At 45.6% G+C, this 26,170-nt stretch overlaps 2 protein-coding genes across 2 annotated transcripts; both read right to left on the bottom strand.

Annotated features, from left to right (window-relative positions):
* Window positions 1-16,574: 16,574 nt before the first annotated feature.
* On the bottom strand, window positions 16,575-20,032 carry CUNH1orf158 (chromosome unknown C1orf158 homolog). The gene is given in 6 exon segments (XM_027736367.2): window positions 16,575-16,636; window positions 16,639-16,848; window positions 17,453-17,533; window positions 17,536-17,629; window positions 19,546-19,727; window positions 20,008-20,032. Coding segments are annotated over 6 exon segments (654 nt in total).
* Window positions 19,884-24,262, bottom strand: LOC113995830 (arylacetamide deacetylase-like 4). Its single transcript, XM_027736304.2, has 4 exons — window positions 23,850-24,262; window positions 22,009-22,225; window positions 21,778-21,841; window positions 19,884-21,097 (listed from the first exon to the last, which is right to left on the bottom strand). The coding sequence occupies exons 1-4, from the start codon at window positions 24,009-24,011 to the stop codon at window positions 20,323-20,325; spliced, it is 1,218 nt and encodes a 405-aa protein (XP_027592105.1). The 5' UTR covers window positions 24,012-24,262; the 3' UTR covers window positions 19,884-20,322.
* Window positions 24,263-26,170: the final 1,908 nt, after the last annotated feature.

The following is a 26,170-nucleotide window of genomic DNA, read 5'->3' as shown; positions in this document are numbered from 1 at the left end:
GGCTGAGAAGCCGGTGTTGTTTCCAGGGAAAGTATTCCATGCAGGCTGATTTCTGCAGTATTGGTGCATGGGATGCAGATTATCCAGGGGGGGGTTTGTGAGGCTGTGAGTGCAGCAAAGCACTGCTTTGTGTTTCACCTGAAGTGTGTCGTGGCAAAAGGAATCACAGTTGGCTTCAAGTGTGATTTCCCTGCTGAAAGGTTTTGGATCCAGTAACCTGGTGAAGGTTGGTCCAGCTCCAGCCCTTCCCTGCTGTGACACTCTGAGTTACTGCTGAAGGTGCTGCCTGGGCAGTGGGAACTCTGCAGCTGTGTGTGTGTGTTTTTATTCTCTATATTCTCACACAGAAAGAAAGAAAATAACTCCATGTGGGCCCTTTGTGGTGCTGGTCTGAGTTGACCTGAGTTTGTGGTTTCTGCACTGGGGGGTGAACCCTAATTTTATTTAGGGTGATAGGTGGCATTTGGAGGTGGCACACATTCTGTGCAGAGGCCATACAGCTTTTCCAGGTGTGTTCTGGATCCAGTGCTCTCTGCCCTAGGAAAGGATCTGACCCTCCTTCCCAAAACTCGACTGCAGCCCCGTGTTGCTCCGGCAACACAGGAGTTGTCATTTTCTGGTAATCACTGAACATCTCTGGCCTAGTTTGGTGATGGATTTATAATGAACATCTTTAACCTCAGCCTAGCCCAGCCATCTGCTCGGGGAAGAAAGCTGGCACTTCAAAGCCATTTTCTGCTTCAAGGTGTCTCCTTGTAGTCTCACAGAACAAACAGTGAGTCATCTCCTCCCACCAGGATGAAGCAGGATTGTAGCCCAGCTCAGGGTGAGGAAAGTCCCTCGTACTCCAGAGCTGTGTGTGACTGAGCACAGGCACCAAACTTGAGCATTGTTGCTCCCCAGCTGAACCGTGGAGGGGTGACACACTAACCTCTCCAGGGATGTGCTGGCTATGGGAGTGTGGAGTGTGAAGGGAGGGGTTTTCTTGCACATAGGACTGATGATCTGATGAAAACAAAATTAGAGATAATTGTTTTGTCTGGACTAGGCTGTTGGAGAAGTTTATCTGCCGTGCTGGTTTAATTTCTTAGTTCTCCAAGTGTTACATCAAGTGACAGGAATTTGCTTGGGTTTGTTTGGGGTTTAGATTAGCTTTGATTTAATAGATGTGTGTGGGAAAGGTTTTAGGATATGGGGTTGGTACTGCCAGCTCATTTCAGCCCTGCTGCCTCCCTGGGAGCAGTCCATACTCAGCACTCAGCTGAGGTGCTGGGCTTTGGCACAGTGCTGCATATATTCTGTATTTTCACCAGATTACATGCACAGAAACTGGGACTTAGCTTGGTTTCTCTGTAAAACCTGTGGTCACACAGGAAATTGGTTCCAAAGCTCGGTTTCAACAGAAGCAAATAGATTTCAATCTTACTTATTATTTTACCACTTTGGATCTGTGAGAAGCTGATCTAAATCACACCGGGACTGAAGAGAACGTTCCCCACTGACCCCTCACAGGTTTTTATCAAGCAAAATGTCTTTGGATTCTTCCAAGGGCATGTGGTCTCTGTGTTTATTTAAAGTTTGCCATTCAGTGAGCTGCCTGTTGGGCCATCCTGAACTCCATCTGTTCATTTCTTAGATGCAGGAATTGATTTCCCTGTTCCTGCAGCCTCCACCACACACCCCTTGTGCAGTGAAAACCCTGTCCCACATCTGTGGGCAACAGGGGAAGCCAGTGCTTATCCAACCTCCCCTCAGCAGTTCCTGATGAAATTCTTGCCTGTTTTGTATCCACATCACCATAAATTCCTGAGACTTTATTCTTAAACTTCCATGGCAACTGTCCATTTTTCTATTTAACAGGATGGTTGAGAAAGTGTCAATGAGGGCACTCACTCCATTAATGGAAATCATTTTTGGGTGATGAAATTGCTCTCCACCTGCCTGCTGTTAGCAAAATTGAACCTCTGTCAAGTCTCCAGGATTTTGGTCTCTTTTCTATCGCAGCTCTAGAAAATTAGGGACATCCAATCTTAAATGGAAAAGTGTAAGGAGCTTTGTCTCATAAAAATGACGTCTAAGACTTGTCTGCCTTTTTTTTTTTTCCATGTTCTTTACTAGATGATCCCCCCTGCTGCCACCTTCAAACGAAGCGATTTGGGGTGGATCGGATATTAAAGCTTTAAGACAGGGGTTTAAAATAAATGAAATGCTATCAGGACTGTAATGGCAACAGCTGCTGTGCCTGCCAGCTGGGAGGCAGACTTAATCACCCCTCAAATCCCACTTCCCACAGCCCTGTGCTTGTTTTCTCCACCTTCTGCCCTTTCCCCAAACCCCTGGCATTAACCCAGCCCGGGGATGCTCCCGGTGGGTCCCAGCGGGCTCTGCCGGAGCCGGGCAGGGAGGAATCTCCTCCTCTGGGTTGGCAGCACAGTGGGCACTGAGCTGGGTTTGCCTTGCCTGGAACGTGCTTTCCAAAGTCCCCAAACCAGGAAAGAACCCTAAACTTCTGTGCATGCTTTTGCCTCCAGACCTGCAGACACAGATAGGGAGGTGCTGCCCAGGGCTTAACACTTCAGAAAATGTATAAGGAGAAGGGAGAGAAAGAAAGGATAAAAGTAGGAAGGTATCCAGTCAGCACCCGCTGGATGCAGAGGTGGAACTTGGTAGTTGCAAAGTGATGGTCTGGATCTGTCAGAGGGTGGGGGAAGTGCACAAAAATTCAAAGATTTCATGAGTTACATACACTCAGGTTCAGGTGGGAATGCCCAGTGTCTGCTCTTGCTGCCCAGCAGGGCCTTTTGGAGTCTGGTTTGGAAGATGTTGGAAAAGCAGCTCCAAAGGCACAAGTGCTGTGTGCTGAGCCTGGTGCTCATAAAACTATTATCCAGAAACAAGGAACTTCTGTATCACTATGGGCTGAACATTAACTATGTCAAATATAGTCCAGGGGTGCTGTCAGCCTGAAGAAGAACTTGTCCCTGCTGACTTTTAGGCCAGGCCTGTGGTTCAAAGCAGTTCCAGGTACCAACCAGTTCACCTGTCAAAGCTCACTGGGGAAACAAATTATTCCCAACTGAGTCATCTCAGAAAACAACTTGTGGTTTCAAAATGTCAGATTTCTCTTTGACCTAAGCTTTGTGTAAAGTTTAGCAAAAGAATTCAGCATGATTTTATCTGAGGCGAAACTGAATTTTTTGGTGGGCAAAAATTAAATGTACAGTTGTATCCCATTTGGTTAAAAGAGCCCTTAGAAGAAAAAATTTTAAGTGAAACTGGAAAGACCATTTCTCTGATTTGTGCAGAAGGTGCCAAATTAATAAATTGATTATTTATTCAGGTCTGGCTTCTCACTCCCAGCAGTGCAGGTAACACAGTGAGCAGCCACAGACACAGCAGTTAACCTTTCTATTGTGTGTTTAACCATCTGTAAAATGGATATGATACTACTTACCTGCCTGACACAGCTGGACAGAGGCTTAATTTTTAATCAAGTTCTGTTGAAACACTTCGAGCTCTTTGTGTAAAAGGCAGAATGGTTTTATGAGGGTATTATTGGTTTATATCTTATATTACGTTCCAAGAATTGTGTCAGTACGGTGAATTGTGTCAGTGTTCTGGAAATAACATAAAAAAGGAAAAAAAGTATCAAGAAGCAAAAGAGATGTACTGGGATGGAGAAGAGACTTTGTGACAGTCTAGGGTTCCTTCATCCCTATTAATTATACATGTGGAGCAACTTGTTAATGCATTTCTAAAGACATGTTGACACAGGCTCAGCGCTCCCTCCTGGCCACAGGCTTTTGAATTAATTGAACCCTGGGATCAGAAGAACTGGGCAACAGAGTTGGAGGCATTTCTATAACAACCAAAGGAGACCAGTGGGAACACAACAGATTTCCTGGGTCCAAGAGGGAGAGGCAGTAATGGAACACGTGCATGGGGAGCTCGTTATGAATAATTTCTGTAGGAGGCCCTGGCGTTACATTTCAGGCTGATTGTCCATGGAATATGACCAGGTATTACTCTCCATGTTATTTCTGTACCCCCTGTGCCCTCCACCACTTCCAAAAATAGCGATAAAAGTACTTAATTTTACTGAGAAACTCCTTGAGTCCTGCAGGAGTTACATTTCTAGGGTAAAACATAACTGCTTATCTTTAACAGCCAACAGAAATGGAAACCAACGTTTAATTATAGTCCAACACATTGCCTAATATATGCTACAGTATTCAAATCTTACAGCATATTTTTCAGCAAATTTGACACTCTGTGTGCTTTGCAGGCACAAGCCCCCCCCCCAAAAATCCTGGAATTACTGCTAATTTCCACAGCAGTGGAGGTGCAGTGTCTGACCTGCAGGGCTGCTCTGGGAAGTGACTGCACATGTAGTTTTGGGAGGTTTTCTTATCCAGAATCCCAGAACAGTTTAGGTTGGAAGGGATCTTAAAGATCAGCTCATTCCAACTCTGCCATGGGCAGGGACACCTCCCACTAGCCCAGGTTGCTCCAAGCCCCGTCCAACCTGGCCTTGGACACTTCCAGGGGTGAGGCAATGGGATGTTTTCTCCCTGGGCCATCTCAGAACCTCAAACCACACCTGTGCTCTTTCCAAAAGAATGGAGAACAGCCTGGAACCTCCAGGGACAAAACTGGGGCAATTTCTTCAGCCTGTAGGTAAAAAAGGCAATAAACCCCACACACCTCAATGTGATATCAAGCTATGCCAGGAGATGCAATCATTAGCTCACAAGATTTTTATTTTCTCTTTTTCAGAGCCACTTAGAAAATCAAGACTTTCCAAATAAAACCTTGGAGTGGGTTTAAATTAAACAAAAAGCATTGCTGGATGAGACATCCCCCCTGAGTGTCAGAGCTATGGCATTAGTTTGATTATTTTGCATTGCTGATTCATTCACAGGGAAGTCCCCCAAAACCATCTACCACTGAGGGTGTCTCAGAGAAATTTATAAAATCGGTTCTTAAAACAACCAAATGATTTCATCAGGCACTTTCTAAAGTAAAAACAGATTGTGAGTGTGCAGCTTGAGGTATCCTGAGGAACAGGATATGAGCACCTGCTGCCTGGGAAATGCTAAAAATCAGAGGCATCCAAATAACATTTTTTGAAAAAGCAGAAATATATGTTTAAAACCTGAATAACCTATCAAGTCATCCTGTGGGCATTGGGGAAAATGTCTTTCTCGTGGTGTTGGAAATTAGTAGTTGCCACACTCTGCAGAATGAGAGACAGCAGGAGCAGATCGTGCAGAGATTTCAGGTGAACTGGAAAAAAAAGCAATACTTTACCCGGTCAACCTGATGTTTAAAGAGATGCCCACACCACAGACAGGAGCTCTGCAGCCTCCCCCTTCACCCAGAGGCTGTACTGGACTTTAAGGAGTTAAAGTTCTCTTCCTTTCCCCTTTTTTTCCCTTTCTCTCTCCCTGAGTGGCTCCAGCACTGGCTCTCATCTGAAGGGCACAGCACACAGTGATGTTCACATGACACCAATGACAGCAGCATGATAAGCCTATTTCTGACAGTGTGGTAAATTACTATTATGAAATCCCAGTACATTTGATTGCAGAGTGACTTTGAGAGGGGATCACACACAGCAAGGTTATGAAGGGCTCAGTCTTTGCTGCAGTAATGCTGACTTACTGGAAAAGAATATCAAGAGCTCTTTAAATAAAAAAGCTTGGGAGATTCCCAATTCAGAAAACATTTGGCTGAGTATATCCAACCAAGCATTAAAATGAAAGGGGGAAAATAATCAGCAGAAATCCTTAGGCTGGTTTTTTTTTCCCCATCTGATGACTCAGTGAAACGTGTTTGTTAGAGATTTCACTCAAAAGGGACCAGGAACTTGAGGATACCCTTCCCCTCTGGCATCACTCACTTCAGGAGGGAACAGGAGCTCTGTCTCCCTGTCCCAGCCTAAGGTCAGGATCTCCTAAGCCTGTACAGTGCCCAAGTTAAAAGTAGAACAAGATTCAGACAAAAAAAAGAGCAGAAATGGGAAGAGAAACAGGCAGTTGATGGGCTCAGAAAGCATTGAGTTTGCCAATAAAAGAAACAAGATACAAACCAGCAGCGTCCCACCTGCTGAATTATCATCAGCATCCCAGGGGCTGTAACAAAAGGGAGATAAATTGTCCCTGCTCCAAACAGGTTCCTTTTAAATTTATTCAATCAAATTTATCAATCAGCAAAATCAAAGAGAGGCATAAAGGGCTCAGGTTTACTGCAGGGTTTTTATCACACCTGTGGGCAGCAAAGTATTTTCCTGGTGAAATAAGTTCTTAATCCACTGTCTACAAAATAAATAGTATTATTGCCTTGGGGTTTTTTTGGCTTTGATGATAAAATTTTTAGTTAGGATAACTCAGGTAAAGGTCTAATTGGTTTTCTTGCTTTTATTAATTATAATACCAGCAGTTGCCTTTGCTTAGGCAAACACCGTTGCCCTGGCAGGTAAAATTAGGTGTGTGGCAAATTCAGATTTCTCTCTTCCTTTTTTTTGCTCTTTCCCTCATCCCTGACTGAGAACTACTTCAATGTTGGCTGAAATACATCTGCTCTCTGTAAGTGTGGACACAAAATGTAAAAACCCCTGAAGTTTCGGCAGAACCCCCTTGGTGTGTAGGAGGGTTTTTGAACAGCAAAGGAGTAAAATTTGCCTCCAAAAGCCCCCAAACACCTGTAATTTCCTCATTTTAGCACATTTTAAGTCAAGCAGCAGATCAATATACCAAAGTTTCCTTCTCCTAATTATCTCAGGTTTTTTGGCCAAAAGTAGAGCACTCACATATTTATTTTGGGATACAGACACAACACAGTCTTGTTTGTCTGACTGGAACGTGACTATTCTGATCTCCTTTGATTACTTTTCCCAGATGAATTAGGGGATTGATCCCCGAGTTTAATCAGTGGGGACTTGCAGGTTTTTCTGTATTCTGCCTCCTCTGGGACAGGAGTATATTTAGCTGATGATGGAACAAGTAGGTGGCCAGAGCCTGTCAGGGGTTCAGGCTGAGTGTCCCAGTGTCTCGGGGTGGATGTGCAGCACCCACAGCTGCCTTTGCCAAAGGTTATTTTTTTAAGGCACGTGCTCTTGGCATTTATTTCCTGGGTGGCACGTTGTGCTGTGCAGAGGCCAGGTGTTCAAATAACCTCTGCAACCATGGATTTTGCTCTTTGCTGCGAGGTCTGGAGGTGATTGTCTCTGAAACCAAACTCCTGGTGGAAAAAGCTTTGGTGCTTTTGAGTGACTGAGTGGTTATCTGTGAAAGGGGAAGAAATGACAACTTGGGGGTCTTTTTGCTCGTCCAACAGATTTGGATAAATGAGACTTTTACTTCACTGGGGCCAGGATGTCACCCATGGGTTTTTGGAGAGAGAAGTGCTGATGCTGAAGTCGTTAATGCCACACTCCTGGGAGGGTGAGCACTATTCCTATTTCCAGGGCTCAGACATTCCAGCACTGGGAGAGCTGTTAACGAGCTGGGGGGCAAAGAAACTCTCTAATTGCAGCTGCCCAGCACGTGGCAAAGTGCCACAGACAAAGCCAACCAAAAAAAACCCACCCAAAACCTTATGACTTTATGCAACGATTCCTGGAATTTTCCACCATCTTTTGACATTGGTTTCTTACCTTAAAATTACACATATTTCCTCTGCAAGGTTTGTTTCACAGAGAATATGTTACACCAATAATGCTCACCCTCCTCGTAGCTTGGGTTTTGGTGACTTGCTTCATTTCAGGAACTTCAGAAACTTGGTAGCTTTGGCTAAAACATCTTGTGGGTTTTTATGGGAAGTCCCAACACTGTGGGAGGAGAAGAGGGCAGAGGGAACACCCACCTTTCACCAGGGGCTCTCCCTCTGAAACCAAAGGGACATTTGGTGGTGTCACACAGAGATCTGCCCCCAGATCTCATCATGGCAGTGCTTGGTGTCAAGGTTGAGACTGGCTAATTGGACAGGGTGGGGTTTAATCTACATAGAAAAATCTGTATAGAAAAAGTGGGGCAAGGGGGGAGAATGCCCCCCAAAACTTTGAAGCACAAGTGGACAAGTGGATGCAAGAGAAAGAGGACTTCTTGGGAATCATTACGGTCTAAAAATGGGATTATTTTTATCCCTGAGAGCTGTATAGTAACAGCCTGACCATAAGTCTTTCACAGCCAGTTGGAAATCTTTCCACTGTTTTCAATTTACTTTGGACCATATTGTGTGCAATTCATCTCAGGCTGTAGAATTCCTAATTTTCCCCTGGAAATATAGTCTGGGGCCCTGCTGTGTTATATATATTACGATGCCATTTCCAGCAGGGTCTGAAGACAATGACAAATGCTGGTTTCACAGGAAATCTTTGCTCAGGTATTTCAGCTTAGTCATACAGTGGCTGATCCTCCAGCGAATCTGAATATCAATATTTACCTTGTACAGGCAATCTGTGGTACTCCTGACACAGGAATTCCAAGGGACATGTGAAAAGAAGGAAATAATCTCTGCAGAATTCTAAAAAGAGACAATAATTACCAGAAGTGGGGTGTCCTTAAAATAGGCCTGGAAGTTTGCTGTGACTCAATGTGTTTTAAGGAAAGAAAAATGTTATTTTAACGGCGGAGCTGGCAAATTGCACCGTTTGGATTCCACAGCAGCAATGGCTGTGAAACCCATGATTTAAAAGCTGCTATTTCTCGCTGTCTGAAGCTAAACACACTTTTTTATTCTAACAAATCTGAATAAAATTAGAGCACTCTGCATAAATTCCCCCTGCCTCTGCGCCTGCTGTCTTAGCTCCAGGCAGAAGCAGATGCCTGTGATTTCTGAGACTGCCAAACCAGCACCAAAAGCCAAAGTTACGTTCACTTTAAAAACCCACAAAATTTATTCCATTATTTTGTAGTTTTGGTGCCAGTGTTCACTTTTTAAAAGGCCATCTGAAACCTCACAGGCATTTTTGACATTTTCCCATTAGCAAGGGTGATATTTGGGGGGTTGAGAGTGCTTTGTTTGTGTTCAGATTGAAACTTTTAACACCTCAGATCTGTCACCGGTTCACTGGAAGATGCTATTTTGATTTTCCTCATTAGCAGCTCTTAAAAAAAAAAAAAAAAAGGAAAAAAAAATAGCACATTGCTCGTTTAATATTAATTGGAACATATTTTTTCCCGTAGCAATTTGCTGATTATGAATTTCAATGCCACAGAGGTGGCTTTGCAAACAGTGCCTATAAATAGAAAATAAGCATTTTCTGTGGCCAGAGAAAAGGCTCATTAATCAGGGGACAGGTACAGCCCAAGAGCCCAGGCTGACTCTGCTCATGGAAACACAGGCTGACAGAGCTGTCTGAACGATCAACCACAGCAGTTCTGTCTCTGCACGGGGAGAAAGTTTAGTCAAGTGTTTAAAATATGGAAATAAGAGTGAAAACGCGTTGTTTCCTCAGCTCTCCTGCAGGAAGATGACTTAAATCCAGTCACCTCCCCGGGATTTAAGCACTGACAAAGGGCCTCCTCCCACCTGAAAAGTGGGAGCCACATCTCTTGGATGCAGCAATTCCAGCGCGGAGTGTGAAAGGTGAAAGTGTGTAAACCACGGGGATTTGTGTGGCAATTAAATCGTTCCTGTTAAAGCCCTGCGGGTCATTTGGGGCCGGTCGCACCAAAGGTTTGTCTTCCATGTCCCCCGTAGGGAGGGCAGTGACTACAGCCAGAAAAACAATTATCCAGGAGGGAGGGTGAGCCCTTTGTCAGCCAGGTCCCAGGTCCCCTGTGCAGGGGCTGCCTTGGGCTGCTTCCAGCAAATCAAGCCCAGTTTACCTTCGACCCCGCTTGGGGTCATTTCTGCTCGGACAGAAACAAGAATAGTAACAGTGGCACCTTTCATCCCTGGGGACTCCAAAACGTTGGAAAAGCTGCGCCCTCTGAGCAGAGATGTTTGGAGGAACGTGTGGAAATTCCCCCTCCCTGGGGAGGAGGGGGGGACTCTTTTCCCTGCCATCCCCCTCCGGGCCGCTGGGGACGACACGGGACCTTTGCAGCCCCTGCCCTGCCCCTCGGTGCCCACCGGGCACAGGTCGGGAGGCAGCTCCCCATCAGCACGGGCAGATTCCAGAGATCCCAAGGAGCACGGTGCACTTTCCAGGAGCGCTAAAGCAGATCCAATCCTGCCACCTGCTGCTCCCTCCACGCCTCCAGCCCTTCTGGTCACTGCGGGCTGAGCCTTGGGCTGCTCCGACCCGGCTGAGATGTTACCGAGCTTGTGTTTCCCGGTGGGATTGTTGTGTTCGAGCCTAAAAAACACCTGAGAGGCTCAATTACCTGCTTTGCTTTCAATATTTATATTACCAGCAGGAATGCAGACTGTCTCTGCAGTATGCAGTGATAAATGTGGTGAAGAACATCCACACCTGCTTTACAAAAGCAAACACTTGGATTGTGCTGAGTACATATTTTAAAGGAAAATTACTGATAACACAAAATATCAGGAATATTGAAGGAGACTGGGCTGTTCAGTGAGAGCAGTGACATAAGTAAAGGTGCTTTCAAAGCTCAAGAGTTTGAGGGGAAAAAAGGAAAAATGCAGGTTTGCCTGTACAAACCAGTGGGGGCTGAGAGCATCCCTCCAGATATCTCCAAGTGAGGAGTTTAAATTAGAAAGCTGACTCTGTGGGCAGTTATCAGCAACCAGCAGGTGCAGAGCTGTGGCTTCTGTATCACTGTAGGAATTCAAAATGGCTTTATTTTTAATTTTAAATATCCAAGGTTTTCTCTTTATGGGCTGCTCGGCTGAGACACCCAAGCAACTTAGGCAGTGTCTGGCCTCTAAGGCTCTTCTCCATGAGCACTTTCCTGTCAGGTGTGAGTGTTCCTCACCTTGAGGTGAACTAGGAGGAAAAGGCTCTAAGCTAAGCTACAAGTGCTGGTATAAAGGATGTCCAGGTTGCCACAGCAGACTGTGGTTGTTTGGAACTTCAGGGAGCTGCAGCACGTTCCTCCACGGATCCTTAACTGCCTCTCAGGCCAACCACTGGCAAGGACAAGGGCTACCATCAGGTCAATGATCACTTTATTTATAGTGCTAACTAAATTTAGTGTTAAATCTGCTGTGAAAATTTACAGCTTGTAATATTTACCTGACAGGAGCCCAGACCCTCCTGACCAAACACCCAGTTCCTTAAATTAGACACAAAATATGTCATGGGACAGCAGCCTAAATTACATATTTACAGCACTGAAGCAGGTAAGTACATATTTACACAGCCAGTCCTGGGTTCCTATTTTAAAGGAGTGGACTGGCTTGTGCAGTGTATTTTTTAAAATGCTGCTGGAGTGTTTAAGCACTCAGAGGTCTGGGAGCTCTGGGCCAGGGGCTCTCTGTGCATTCTGTGTTTACAAGGAGGCTCCTTAGGGGTTGTTGCAATTGCAAGAATAAAAGTACATGACAATAAAGAGCAACTCCCTCTAAAATGTCTGTGCCTTGAGATTTTTTCCCTTCTTAGCAAATGCTATTGCTCCCAAACAACTGGTATTTATGTATTTATGTAACAATTTCCTTATGGGTCATTGTTGAATAGAACTTGGGTCCTTCTATACCCAGAGAAAATGTTCCCATCCCTGCAACTACAAATTAAGTGCTTTATACACTGCCAGGGCAGTTCTTCTCTACACCAGCAAGCTTAGGAGTTCCCTCACAATTACATACAGAAAAATAGAATTCTGTTCTCCAGCAGTTCTGCAATATCCCAAACTTATGCATTTGTGAAGTAATTCCCACAAGTAGCCTTTTGAATTTGTGCAGTTTTAAATCATAAGAAAACAAGAAAAAGGGAAAGAACTGAGGGAATGTCTTCACCAGAGTCAGCTCATAGCACAAATCAGGTTCAGGATGTGCTGCTGCATTTTTGTTGCTTACAGCTGCTCTTGGAGATAAGTGGCTCCTTTGAAATGTGAAGTATGAATTAGTAAGATGTTTCTGCAAAGGATGTGTCACATTTTGTGAAGTTTGTGCAGTCTTTGTTCAGGTGATTAAGCAGAGCCTTACCCTGCCTACTGGTTAACTTGGTCTGAGTGGAATCAGTGGATGTGGCTCTCGGTGCCCCTGTCCAGATCTGGGTGACACAGCTCCTGTTTCAGGAATTTGCTTTGTTTGATGAAAATCCTGGTGGGAGCTGCAGTTCCTGCTGATGGGTGATGATGTTCCTATGAGGAAAACCGCCCTGTCTAGAATAGAGGGACCAAATATGAATTCCTCTGAAAAGGAATTGATTTTTTTTTTTAAGTAAATGGATTTTTTCCTGAAGTGTTACAACCCCATATGACACTGAGATTATCGTCACAGGTGTGTTGCAAGTGAGATCCCTTTGGACTTACAGAGAAAAAAAGGAGCATCAAAGGCATGGCTTTAAGATGGTGCCTTTTAAGAGCTGACCAGCTCAGAGCAACAAACAGTGCAAAGATTTAAAAAAGGAAAAGCCTCGTTACTAATGGCAATTTGATGTTTCATCACCAATGTGAAAAATAAACATTCAAATACACACCAAGCTTTGTGAGGAATGTGTGCCTCGTGTCACTGCCAGCAGAGAAAGCTTTTTCATATTCTTATGGAAGAAGGATGAGTCTGAATCCCAGCCCCAGGAGCTAAACAGGCTTAAAGATGCTGTTCAAAGGAATCAGAGCAGTGGGATGTGCAGATTTGGAGGACAGGACTTGGCAGCTGTTGTGCCCCCGTTAGGCAGTGCTCAAACACAGACCAGCAAGGCTGTTTTACCAGTTAACTGGCCTGGATAGCTCTTTGTAAGCACCTTCCAAGGAATATTTATAACTCCAGAAGAGGCCTCCTGACCATGGCAACGATTTCTAGTCAACAGCCCGTTTCTCTCCTCCCTGAAACGCTGCCGTTTAGTCTCTGTGACCACCCTCACCCCACAACTGGCCTCGGCAGCCCCCAATTATTGCAGCACTTGCCAGCCAGAATCAGTGTCCCTGTCACAGCCCCAGCCCTGACGGAGCCTCTCAGGCCCAGGAATCTGCCTCTTGTTCCCGCAGCTCATCCAGGCTGACACGTGTCTCCTTCAAGGCAAGAAATCCGCTGCCCCCGGGACATGTGCATCAACTCTAACCACTGTTTGGCCTCTTCAATGTCACGAAACTTCAAACACAAGGCTGATTTCGTGGAGTCAAGACTGTCTGGAACGTTTTCATAACAGAGAGTTGTATCAAAACATCTATTTGAAAAACTGAAGAGCCTGGTGAGCTCTTGCTTTTCAGTCACAAGTGACTGCAAGGCCATGAGATTAAAAAGAATTTCTGAAAAGAAGGTTGGAAAAATCTGGCACATCTGCAAAATGTCATCCTTTGCATATTATAACGATTCCCAGGAGCCTCAGAGTGCTTGGGGTTACTCCTTACAACATCAGAGTGGACCAGAACAAACATTACCTATTTACTTGTCTGATAGAAACATACTTAAATTCCAAACTTCCTCCATATTTCAAGGGTCTCCAAGTTCAAGAAGTTTTATCTCCAGGTCTATATGTCAAGTTGATCTCTTTTCTTTATAAGGTTATGCTATTTTCATCATTAATATCCCCTCTTCCTGAGAAGTGGACATTTTACAGTGTAACCCAGCATTTCTGTTGCACATTTTCATGACTTGGCTGCATTTTCTACTTACTAGTAAATAGATTTCTGGCTTATTGAAGATTTGTAATGATGGCATTTCAGATTTTCTCACCTCTTTTCCATGAGCTGTGAGCATCTTAATTCTTTCCATGACAGCTGTGAGCATCTTAATTCCTTCCGTTTTTACAGGTTCTTGAAGCACAGGCAAAATAACCTCTGTTTCAGTGGGTTTGCCTTCAACAAAAGCCCCTGTAATTTCTGAAGGTTGGAGTGAGCTGGGCAGTGTTGTGGTAGACACAGCAAGGGTGTTTATTATTAAAGCAACACTGTAACTGATTAAACAGCACCGCTTGTCTCAGCAAGAATTAGTGTCTCAAAGTTGGGGCTGTAGGAATCCTTCAGTTTATCAGCCATTCCTACTCCTGCCAGATGCAGCGTGGTACTTGGGAACAACTGTGTCTGTGCTTCTCTCCCCTGCGGGCAGCAAACCAGGGGATAGAGCAGGATGAGAACCTGGAGTGAGACCCACTCACGGTGGTCAGAAAGGAAATATAAATGAGATAATCTTGGTGTAGCCACGTGTTTGCAGCACTGCTTCCAGCAGTGGCTCAACTTTGTGGTTTTGGGGGGGTTGTCTGGAATAATTTAGGTCAGCTGAGTTTTGTAGGGGGGGGAAAAAGAAGGGGGAAACCTTTATTATCGGTGCTATTCTGTCTGAAATTCTGTCTTGTGGAATGTTTGAGATAAAGCTACATTCAGGTTTTACTGGCTGGCTGGTGTTTGGTTCCACCACCGCTGAACTCGGTCCAAGAGCTGCAGGAGCCTGGATGGTTCTGCCCTGAGTTCAACTGGAGCCCCCACAAAGCTGGGGCTGTGTGAGGCAGGTTTAGATGGCCCAGGTGAAAACAGCTCCTCAGTTAAACAGCTCAAAGGGGATATTTTGCCACCAGGTATCACTAATCCCACCTGACAGGCCTGGTAGAGCTGTGCATTTTCCTACTTAAGAAGCTCCCTACCAGAATTAATTTCACCTGGTTACCTTGGGCTCCTTTGGGTGTTGTGGTTGTATATTTAATTGTAAATGGCTCAATAAAAACAGATCGGGCCTGTGCTGGGGGAGCCCTGCCCAGGCAGCTTTCAGATTTAGAATTAATGTTTTCATACAAATTTCATGTGCCTCTCAGTAATTCCCTGTACATCAAGCCAGTCATTTCTTTCCATATATAAGCTTTGCTTTTAGAAGCACAGTAGATGATAAGCATAAATATTTCATTTGTTATAAATATTTAATAATTATGAATGATTGATGAGCAGATTTTTAAGCAAACTGATCAGAGTTGTATGAAATTAGGGGTACCTTTGTGTAATTTTCTAAGCTGCATTCTAGGTATTATCTGGGCTCTGTTGTGCTATAAAGGTTCCTGACTGGTATTGCCACTAAAAATATTAGCAGATGGGAACAAACTGAAAAATACACTTTTAATAGTTATATTGGCAATAAAATTAATATGGAGGACTTCCTTGTGGATACAAGAATTTCTGTGTCCACCAGTTTTCATTCCATTGTAATCCATTCTTTATGGATTATTTTAGAGGTGTTTTTTCAAGAGAATGCCTTTAATAGCACAGCACTAATAGCTGGCTGTGATTCAGTGACTTTCACCTATTTTGCTTTCAATTTTTTCTAATTGCCTTTGATCTCCCTGGGGCTTTGAAGCCTAAAATAAAAAAACAACCATATAACGCTTATCTAATTATCCGGGCTCTAAAAGATTTCATTAACAACGCTGCTCTCTGGCTCGTGCCCCCAGCTGAGGGGCTCGTACCTGTCCCGCAGCCGGTTTTGGGTGTCTCACGGATGAATCCCTTTGCCTATAGGTGCCACTGTTGCTCTGCACACACGCCCGAGTCGCCAATGCCCTTCAGTTGCAAACCCAACCTTGAAAAAGCAAACCTAAAGCACGGTGGCTAAAATGCTGCAGACGTAGAACTCCATCCAGACCATGGCCAGGGGCTTGTCCATGCCAAGACTAAGGTATATGCTTTATCTTGTTCCTAAAAATAACTATAATATTGCTAATCTTGAGCAAAAAAAAATATGATGAATTGTGTTGAAGTAATTCCAGATATATTGAATCTAACTTGCTGCAGGTTTATTGTTGAGCCTCAGCCCCAGAGCAGCTGAGCTTTGCAGATCTCTGCTCTGGACCAAACGTGATTTCAAGGCAGAAGTTGCACATTAGGGCAATAAGAATTTGGGCTTCTGCCAGCACTTTTTACAGAGGTCCTTTTGGTACTTCCTCAACGGAGTGAAGTCTCAGGGTGGCCTATCCAGGGCTGTAAAGGCCACCCAGAGCTGTTCCCTCCGTGTTTACAGTTTGGTAATTCAAGGTCAGCTAATGGAGTTTACTCTGCAGCTTATCTACCCTTAAGTGCTGTTCTGTATGTAAAGCCAAGGGCAATCAAGGTCTGCCTGCTTCCTGCACTGGGAGGAACCTTGTTTCACCTTGGCCTTGCATATGCAGCTATTTCATAGGTTTGCTTTATTCTTGGATGTTTCAGGCATAATATGGAATAACACAAGGTTCTTTTCTGCTCTTTCTTAAAAAAAAAAAGCACAGCAAGCTGTGTAAAAATGACAACACAAAGGGCAAAGCAATTATGAGGTTTATGTCCTTTCAGGTTCAATCCCAGTTATTTTTTTTTTTCTTACTGCAACTATTCATGGACTAAAAACCAAAAGATAAAAAATTTGTTTTCTGTGGTTTAATATCTTCTGAAATATTCCTGGCCACCTGCAGGTCAGGATGTAATCCAGCAACTTGCTCTAACTAGTAAAAAGCTCTGTGCCTATATAACCTAATTCTCATCCCTTCTACATGGCACAGCTCACACAACAATCTATATTAAGCAGTGCTTAAGATCACCCTAAGCAGTTTACACAGCGTTGTCCCTGGCTGTTCTGTCTCTCAGCAGTTGGCCAAAGCCTTACAGATATTCTGACCCCCTTTACAGTCCAGGATTCTACAACATTTTGGGGAAGATGTCCCTGGCTGGAAGGGAGAGCATGAGTTTTTAGCTGGTTGTCTCAGCTGACAGGGAGCAAAAGCAGAAACTGTTGGGCTTTCACAGGAATTGTTGGGCTTTCACAGCTTCTTTCTTGTGCAGTTCCCCATCAGGTGCTCAGGAAGCCCAGAGCTGGTGGGTGGTTCTGAGACACGATGAAATGTCAGAAATTATGGAATTAAATTTGTGGTTCTGGTGTTTCTACTCCACAGTTGTCATAGGTGATGTTTGTACTAGTTTGACAGCAGAGTAAGGGCAAAACAGAGCTTTTTGTTCCCAGGGCACGTGTGTCTTCCTCTGGCTGGAAAATCACTGTTAGATATCGACAGGAACTGCAGTAATGGCATCAATCAGGAGTCCTGACTCTTCATAGCCTCTTTGGTAGATATTAAAAAAGTTAGCACAGCTTTACATTTCACTTAAATTTAGAAACATCATAATAGTCCATGAATTCTCCTGCTACTTGTATCCCACAGCTCTCCTTGCCTTCAGCTGGTATTGAAAAGGGGAGAGAAATCTGCCCATTGACACTCTCCTTCCCTGCTTCCTGTGGTGATTAAGTATTGTATGGACAACATTTCCACTTTATCAGTCCAAAAACTGAGCTCCTGACTGGGTAAGAAAGTGGCCAAAAGTCACCACAAGATCTATTTTCGGAATTAAAACAGAAGGAGGTTCCTGGCTCTAAATCCATATATTGACCACTGCACCATGTTCCACCTGATTGAATTAATAATTCCAAAAACTACTGAGAATGGGGAAATCTGACTTCTGAGGAATCCAGGCCAACCTGCATCCACTTCAGCTCTGGAGGGGAGGCAGCACAGGTTGTAACCATGTTTATTGCAGTTATTGTCACACTCCAATACTAAATTTTGGCTTCTTTGTTCCTTGTGATGGGTGAAGAAATGCTGCAGTGGCAGGCTCTGAAATGAGATGCACATGATGAAATCATGCTGCTTGTGCACAGCATTCAGGTGGCTCAGTGTGCTTTTGATCTGACTGTACTGCCAGTGATATCACACTGTGATATCAGTCCTTGTATTACTTTTACTTAAAATTTAATCCCTGAAAATAAGGGCATTTGCATTTCAAGCAAAGTAAATTTCCAGTTAACTTAAGCAACTGCATCTGCATGTCATGAGATCTGATTAGGCTGATTTCCACACACGCATCACGGATTTGCAGACACATTTAAGAAGGCTGGAAATGAAAAGCTGATTGTCTTGTGCTGCTTAAGTGTTTTGTGGTGCAGTAGCATTGCATATCCTACCTTCCAGCTGCCTGTCTGGAGAGAGTGATAATATCTGGGGGTGTTGAGGCACCTCGGTGAAAGGGATGTTCTAGCAGATGACACTTGTGGGAGAAATATTGTGAAAGATCTGGGCCTCACTGAAGTGCAGTTTGTTTGTGTAAATTGGAGGTGTGCTGATTCAAATAATCCTATTTTACCACCAAGCTCCTATTAGAGCTCAGGGAGGGCCCTGAAGACACAATACCCAGTCCCAGCTGGTAGGAACACACTGGTTCTCCTCCTGTGCCCTGGTCACCCTCCAAGGCAGAGACTGGGAAACATCCAGAGGGTACCAAGCAGTTTGTTTGCCTTGGAAGGGATCCCTCTGGAATCAGAACTGCAGGGGAGCTCTATGGCCTGGGAATGGCCACGGAGCTGCAGTGCCTTCCATTACACATACAGTTGTTTAAGGATATATAAAATAGGATTTAAGTATTAGTCACAGATCATCCCTGTCTGGAATGTTGGCACACACAGCCCCACACTGAAATTTTCTTTTCCTTACCTCAAATTTCTCCATCGTGGCTCTCCTCAGTGTTTGGTCTGTGAGTAGATAAAGACTTTCCTGTATAAGCTGCTGCTGAGTTTCACGGTGTCTTTTATAGACATGAGAAATACACAAAATTCAGTATAGCTAAGGCAGCCCAGTCCCAGCGCTCCTTTCTTCCTCTATGCCTCTAAAAAGGACTTTTTGGGGAAGAAGTCTGGGTTCTGAACTTTATCTCAGCTGGTATAATCAGCCAGTGTAAAATTCTGGATTGGTTCCTTAGTATAAGATATATAAAATATTGCTAATTATAAATTAATATTTATCATTGTTAATTATTAATAAATATATAAGTATAAATACTGTACAGTCCTTGAAAAATTGGCCATGGCTTGGTGTTAAATACTTCTACCTGCCATGTGAACCAGCATCTGAAAAGAATGAATTAACTTGGTTTTCCCCCTTTGTTCCTATTTCTGCTGCAGCAGCCAGGCTCTGCAATACAGTCTGGCACTTTGCTACAGGAAAAAAAAAAATCTAAGGGAAGTAATTTTAGCAGAGTCAGGAGGATTTGCCTGAACAGCTCCAATATTGAACCTAACTGGCATGTTTTGACAAAGTTAAATATCTAATGACAAAATTTTGCTGAGCTCTTAGGCAGGGCATGAAATCTGTCGAGCAGCTCTGCTAGCAAAGATGCTCTTGTTTCTAGAAGCAAATGAAACCAATATCAAGTTATTAAAGATCCTCTGATACACATTATGAGAAGTATAAAATTCTGGAGGATTAATGAAGCCTCTCCTGCATGATGTTGGTATTGTCTGTGTTGTTGAACAGTTGTATGTAAGTGGTATAGCAGCTTCAAGTGACTGCCCTAAGAAGGGCCATAGCATTTTTAATTGCCCTGGCTTAGGGAGAGGAATGGCAGATCATAAACAGAAAGAATTAATATAGGCCAAGCAAGATGTTTATCCTTCTCCCTTTTATCACTCTTCTGGGATGAGCCTGGACTCCAGCTGATGGCTGCAGCACTGAGTCTGACCCTGTGTTCCTGCTCCCACCTTCCTGATCTTCCCCTCTTTCTTTCCCAATCTTCCTCTTGTCCTCTTCTCCAGCCAGTTTCCAAAGAGAACTGTAGTAGAGTGTTTGGGTTCAATTTTCCACCAATCCCATCCACCTTTTTGTGATGCAAACATATTTCTTTGCCTCACCAGCACGACCCTCCCTGGCTGTTGGAACCATCCTTCAAGTTATCTGGGTTAAACATTACCCAGTAGTCCAGTGCTAAAACTGGGGTAGAAAGGGGCTCCAGTCCTGCCTGTGTGCTGAGAAATGTGGGTGATGTGTGGAGCTGCCATGGAACCATTTGTTTGTTATCCCCACAGTGACAGTGACCACGTTTTAGGCTGCATCATATTTATTGTTGACCAAAACAGTGGCTTCTAACCCACTAAAGTCAGCTGAGGTGGGTTCTTTTGATCTAACAGAGTTCAGAACACCTTGCACCAACACACCACACATACCTGCTAACACACAGTTTCTCTTCATACACACACATTTTATTTTAAACAGCTGGTACAGACCAGGATGTCCATTCAAAGTACCATTCTCCTTTACTGACAGAGCTAAAGGTAAGGGCTTGCAGCATGGTACAGGCTTGTATAAGGTTTGCATATCCCATGTTCCAACTAACAGCTGGAATGAGGTTCTGATGAGCTTTGTTTATCATTCTTAATTGGCTGCCCTTGACTGACTACCCATCACCTGATATTAAATATCCTAAAAAGATATTTTCCTAGGTTGAGGCATGAACAGACTCGTGGAATCTAAGATGTTTACTATAAGCTTTTCAGGAAGTTAACAACGCTGTCCAATCCCCTCTTCCCGGATGGAAATGAGAAACCACAATAATCATAGAGGCTTATGATTCCATGGAATCCATCCTCGAGGTGGTACCAGGTCACCCGGACACCGTTGTCCTCCAGCCTCTTCTTGTACAACAAGCCGTCGTCCCGCAGCACGTCGTACTCACAGGTCAGGATGAAAGATTCTGGCAGCTGCTGAACAACAGAGTCTTCAGCCAACAGAGGGCACAGGTTGGGCTCACAGAATCTCTTCACCGTCTCATAAACTTCAGCTATAAAATCAGTGGGCCTAAGTGGTCTCACACCTCTGACCTTAAATTTCTCGGGGATGTTGTCTGGACTCACCCACTTTGTGTACTTCACCCTCATGTCTGGAGGAATATGAGAGCCCTCCAAGACCTCTTGCATGTGCAGTGCATCTCCATTTAGGTACAGCAAAGCAAAGAAAGCAGCACGTTCTCGGAATAATAGGGGGACTCCTCGGTTTTGATGATAAGACGGTAAATTGAAGTCCAGGGCCTGAAGGCCCGGGTAGAGCAGGATCTGAGCACGCAGTTTGGGGAAGTCTGACCTGCCTGCAAGGGTCTGGCTCACAGCAGCTGCCAGGTTGCCCCCAGCACTGTCCCCACAGACAGTGACCCGGGCAGGGTCCACGCCGTAGTGCTCCAGGCGGTGCAGGAAGTGCTGGGTGGCGTTCAGGCAGTCTTCGTAGGCAGCGGGGTATTTGTGCTCAGGGGCCAGACGGTACCTGGGACACAGAGAGGCAAGTGTGAGAGAAGGGAATGTTGTCAGTAGTAATCAGGAAATGGTGTCATATTTCTGTCCTTCAGCCCTATCATTTTGGGGTGCTCTTGTTCCACATCACCTCCTAAGCAGGCACTCCTCAGTTTGTGACTGCACATAAGCTGTAAATTGTGTAGTCAGTCACAAGGACTCACTGAAGTAGGATTGCCTCTGATTAAGGATCTGACCAAGGAATTGTGCAAGGTCTTAGTCACACTCAAAACTTCCTCTGTACTCTTGCCAAGAAAATTAAACATTTTGTGCCTCTGCTTCCTATGTGAAAATGGGAGGAATACATGTGATTATTCTCTCTTTTCCTATAGATCCCAATTGCTTGGAGGATCTTATTTCATGTTCATATGTTCAGCATAAGGAAGATGTTTTTCATCCAAGTTTTTGATTGGCTTTTATATATTTCCTTAATGTGCCAAATATTTCCATGTGTATCTTTCCTGAGCACCTCTGGGCACGAGCAGTTAAGGGCTGTGAAATCTCCATTATCACTCTTTCTCTCTTTATGGGCTTCACTGACTTCTACAGAAATTTCTCTGACGAAAAAGAGCATCTCCAAAACCAGTGCAGCTCTGCTGTGGCACCACAGCAACAATAATCTCCCAACAACAGAACTGGGTAGGGTTCACTTACTGCACAGACACAACCACCGAGTCACTCTCCCTGGAGAGGTAACGACACACCTTTTCATAGGTATCTGGAAAAGAAACACTGTCATAAGTGCTTTGCTATTGCCCTCATCTTTGAGACAGCCTAGGGAATGCTCATTCCAGAAAGGCTTCCGACTTCCTCCCTCCCAAACCACGTGCTTATTTCTATTTTGTAAAAAAGACTTTACTACGATTCCTCCGGGAAGTATCTTACCAAGGCTTCCAAATACCCAGCCTCCTCCATGAAAAAAGAGGATGCCTCTCCTTCGCCCATCAGAGGTAGCTTTAGGCTGATAAACCCTCACAGGTACTTCATTAAACTGCAGATCCTGGATGAAGAGCTTTGGATCCAGCCCTAGTTTCCGTCCCTGTCGCACATATCGGCCAAAACTGATTTGGCTGCAAAGCCCAGTCTTCTCCAAAATCCTTCCCTGTTAAAGGTGAAAGAGATTAAGGCATCTTTAGAAGTCTTGAGTTAGGCAAGGTATAAAAACTCTGCATCATACTTACATCAAACTGTATTTGAGGGAAATTATACAGAGCTCTGATTCGGAAAAAAAAAAACCAACAATTTTTCCAAGTTCTCACATCCTACAGCCTGTAAAAAAATTTACTTGTTCAACTCAACTCCAATGTCACTGTAATGTCACATCAGAAATTCTGTAAAGGTCAACCAAACTGGTTGTCTTGCAGTATATATTTTAACTGTCAGTATTGTCCTGCACACCTCTGTGCTCATTCTTGTTTCATTTACACTTGGTAACAGCAATGAACTGCCATATGTAGAACCAGTTCTTCATTGCAGAAACTGATATTCATGAATTAGACCACAAAACTCAGTGAATTTGCAAATCTGAAGTGCTGAGCTGTGTTGTGCAAGTTAGTTATTGCTTTTTATTTACACAACAGATCTACTGAACAGAATGAAGCTGCTTGCTTTCCCAATGCTCTTGCAATGCTATCTTGCAAGCTAGAATATAAATATGATGTAATAAGTGAACAAACAAGAAGTTGGTGATCAAACACATAAACTGTTACATTGTTCACTGGCTAAAGATCCTTATTTTTAATGCCCAGTGAGTCTGTCTTTATCAACTCCCTTGTCACCTGCTAGTGGATAAAGACAGACTCATGGGGCATTAAAAACAGTGGAGGTTCAGGAGAGCTGGGCAGCTTTATCAGTAAATTTAAAGAGGATGTAAATGGTTTAAGAACCTGTGTGGAGGAAAACAAAGTCTGTGTGATATCGGGGTGATGTTGTGGCAAAAGGAGCGACGGAGGAAATTGAAGATTTTAAGAACTTCAAAGACAGGGAGAGTGACAGCGCCAGAGCTGAGGAGGGCTCTAAGGCCGTTTATGCAATGCTGCCAAAGGGAGTCCAGGGATTAAGTAAAGCAGCCCTAACCGGATTGTGTGCCATAAATGTCAGAGCCACTCTGACAGGAACAGCTGAAGGGCTGTAGCTTTCCTTGTGCAAGGTGATATCGCCTAAAGGTGCGGGCAGTTATCAGGCAAACCCCCACCCAGCCCTCAAATGGGGGCTGCAATGGCAACCATCGCTAACACAGCCCGGCGCGCTCCCGAACGGCGTCTGCCCGCGACATGGGCAGCGCCGCGCCCGGGGATGCCCGGGGCAGCATCCTCGAGTGGGGATGCTCGGGGCACAACCCGACCGGGGTGGCCGGGGCAGCATCTTCGAGCGGGGCAGCATCCTCGAGTGGGGATGCCCGGGGAGAACCCGAGGGGAGGTGCGTGGGGCAGAACCCGCCGGGGTTGCCCCGGGTAAGCAGAAGCCGCCCGGGGGGTGCTCTGGGGATGCTCGGGGCAGAACCCAACGGGGGTGGCCGGGGCAGGACCCGCCCGGGGGTGCTCCCCGCAGCACCACCCCGCGATGCGGCGCCTCCAGCATCCCCCGGAGCGGGCGGGGACCCGCCGGTCCCCATCCAGGCTCTCCATGTTTAGCGCAACCGTTACACCCCCGCCAATCCCCCGCAGCGCCTCGGGGTCCCCCCAAACCGCTCCCCCTGCCCCGCCACCCCCGAAACCGCGACTCACCAGGGCGGCGGTGCCCAGCAGGACGGCGAGCACCAGGCGCAGCTTGGCCGGCTGGTTCACCCCGGGCGGGATGTCGTAGCTGGGCAGGCCGAGCAGCACCGCGGCCGCCGCCAGCGCCGCCAGGGGAACGAGCAGCAGCAGCAGCGCGGGCAGCAGCGCCATGGCCCGGCCGCGGCCCCGCTCGGCCCGCCCGCCCCGCTCGGCAGAGCCGCGGCCCCGTCACGGGCCGAGTGCGGCCGCTCCGCAAAGCCGCCGCAGGGGTCATGGTGCGGCCGCGGCCGGGGGGAGCCGCGCGGAACGGCCGGAGGCGCCGGCCGGGTAATCTCGGTTCAAGGAGGGCCCGGCGTGACCTGCGCGCGGAACCGGCGAACGGAAGGGCTGCGCTGGCCGGGGGGCCCGCGGGGACACCGCCCCCCGGGTCTGAGCCTCGGCTCTGCCGGGAGGCTGCCCGGGGAAGGGCTGGCCGCACTCGGGGAAGGGCTGCCCCTTGCGCGGGAAGGCAGCGCTTGGGATTTCTCGTGGAAAGTTCTGATTTCCGCGGTCTTGTGGGATTTTTTTTTTCCTTAGGACAAGGGGCGATGGCCATAAACTAAAACACGAGAAGTTTCGCCTCAACGTGAGGAACAACTTCTGCACGTTGAGGGTGGCAGAGCACTGAAACAGCTGCCCAGGGAGGGTGTGGAGTCTCCCCCTCTGGAGACATTCCAAACCCACCTGGGCGCGTTCCTGTGTCACGTCCAGGTGACCCTGCCTTGGCAGGGGACTTGCACTGAATGATCTCCAGAGGGCCCTTCCAACCCTAACAATTCTGTGATTCCGTGATTTTCGCGTCCTCAGTCTGGCTGTTGTGAGTGTGCTCCCTGCTGTTCTTCCGTGCCTTCATCAGCAGGGTGTAATGAAGCATCATGTCAAGGAATACACTGCCTTGTCAAGCCATGGAGAAAGCACAGATTCACAAGTTCTAGCACACAATCACAGCACAGATTCTAGATAACAATAATACTGGGGAACACCATCTGGAAGAACATGAAAACATTTTGTTTCATATTTTGTCTCTGAGCTGATCCTTTCAGTACACACAGTTCAGGAGCCCAAGTCACTGATCCTTTCTGTCTTTCTAAAACCTGCTGTCAGCATTACATCTCAACAGTATTTCCTGCCCTAAGTGGGTGTAGTGGAGACCTCCCAACATTAAATAGGGGTTTATAGAGCTACAATTATTTCAAAGTTAGGATAGCCCTTACTTGCCTCCCCCAAGGTGTCCCCAATCAACTGTGGCCTCATGCTGCTACTCTTGCAGCCATGGAATATATTAATCTCCTCACTGAGACCTTGATCTCTGCCTATCTATCCACAGTTTGCCTCCAACTCTTCCCTTCAGCTCACTATCTACTTAGCTTGTACTTCTTAGTTAAGTCATGCTTTGGAGCTTACCAAATGGACATCACAAAGATCCTGATCCACTACAATTTACAGGATTTAATCCATATAATTCCACATAGATTATTTATATAGAAGTAAATAATTTTGGAATCAATCAGATGCCAATTTCAAAGAAAACACAGCAAATGGAAGGTATTCAACCCTTAAAGAGTGAACTGTCAGGAGTCTTATGAGGAAAAGACCAGTGGCAATTTGCAGTTCATGGATATCAGAATCAGTATTTTACACATCAAAGAGTGCCACATTTTTGCTGACAACCACTACCTGATGTTTGGGAGCCTAAACAGAGATGTTAATGGGAGAAACAAAGAGGGAGAGTTGTTTTTCCAGGCCTTTTATGAATGCGACAGTTTTGTCCAATGCCCTTTTTCCAGATGAAAATGACAACCAGTCACTATCAGATGAGTTTATGATTCCATGGAGTCCATCCTCGAGGTGGTACCAGGTCACCCAACCACCATTGTCCTCCAGCCTCCTCTTGTACAACAAAATAGGGTGATTACACCTAATTAAACAGATCACTGAATCACCACTTTACAAGCTGGTTTATTAGCCAGTTCTCAACACACTGAAACACTCTTTAGGAAAGCATTCCTTCGTTCTGTGTGGTGCCAGCATGGAGACACACGGACCTTACTGTGGGCTGTGTGTGCACCATTAGATGATGAGGGAGGGGGAGAAATTAAAAATAGTCCCCTTGAAATTCTGCCTGGCCAGCCAGGATCCTGTGGAATGGATCCCTGATGGGGAGCGTTCCCACAGGCCGTGCATCCCCGTGGTGCTGAGAAGTGACAGGAAGCAACGAGGCTTCCAGGGGGGCAGCCCAGCCATGAGTCACCCCACGGACACCACCACCGAGCTGCTTTCCTCGGCGATGT

Source organism: Pipra filicauda, unplaced genomic scaffold (assembly GCF_003945595.2).
Source record: "Pipra filicauda isolate LSUMZ 115617 unplaced genomic scaffold, ASM394559v2 scaffold47_size6085603_pilon, whole genome shotgun sequence".
NCBI classification, from domain to species: Eukaryota; Metazoa; Chordata; class Aves; order Passeriformes; family Pipridae; genus Pipra; species Pipra filicauda.
The sequence above is the reverse complement of the archived record's forward strand: the minus strand, read 5'-3'. Positions and strand labels throughout refer to the sequence as shown.

Coding starts and splice junctions, on each gene's coding strand:
- LOC113995830 (XM_027736304.2), bottom strand. CDS start 24,011: ATGGCGCTGCTGCCCGCGCTGCTGCTGCTGCTCGTTCCCCTGGCGGCG. Junction 22,226..23,849: donor TGCTGGGCACCGCCGCCCTG/GTGAGTCGCGGT, acceptor CACCTTTAACAG/GGAAGGATTTTGGAGAAGAC. Junction 21,842..22,008: donor CTGGGTATTTGGAAGCCTTG/GTAAGATACTTC, acceptor TTTCTTTTCCAG/ATACCTATGAAAAGGTGTGT.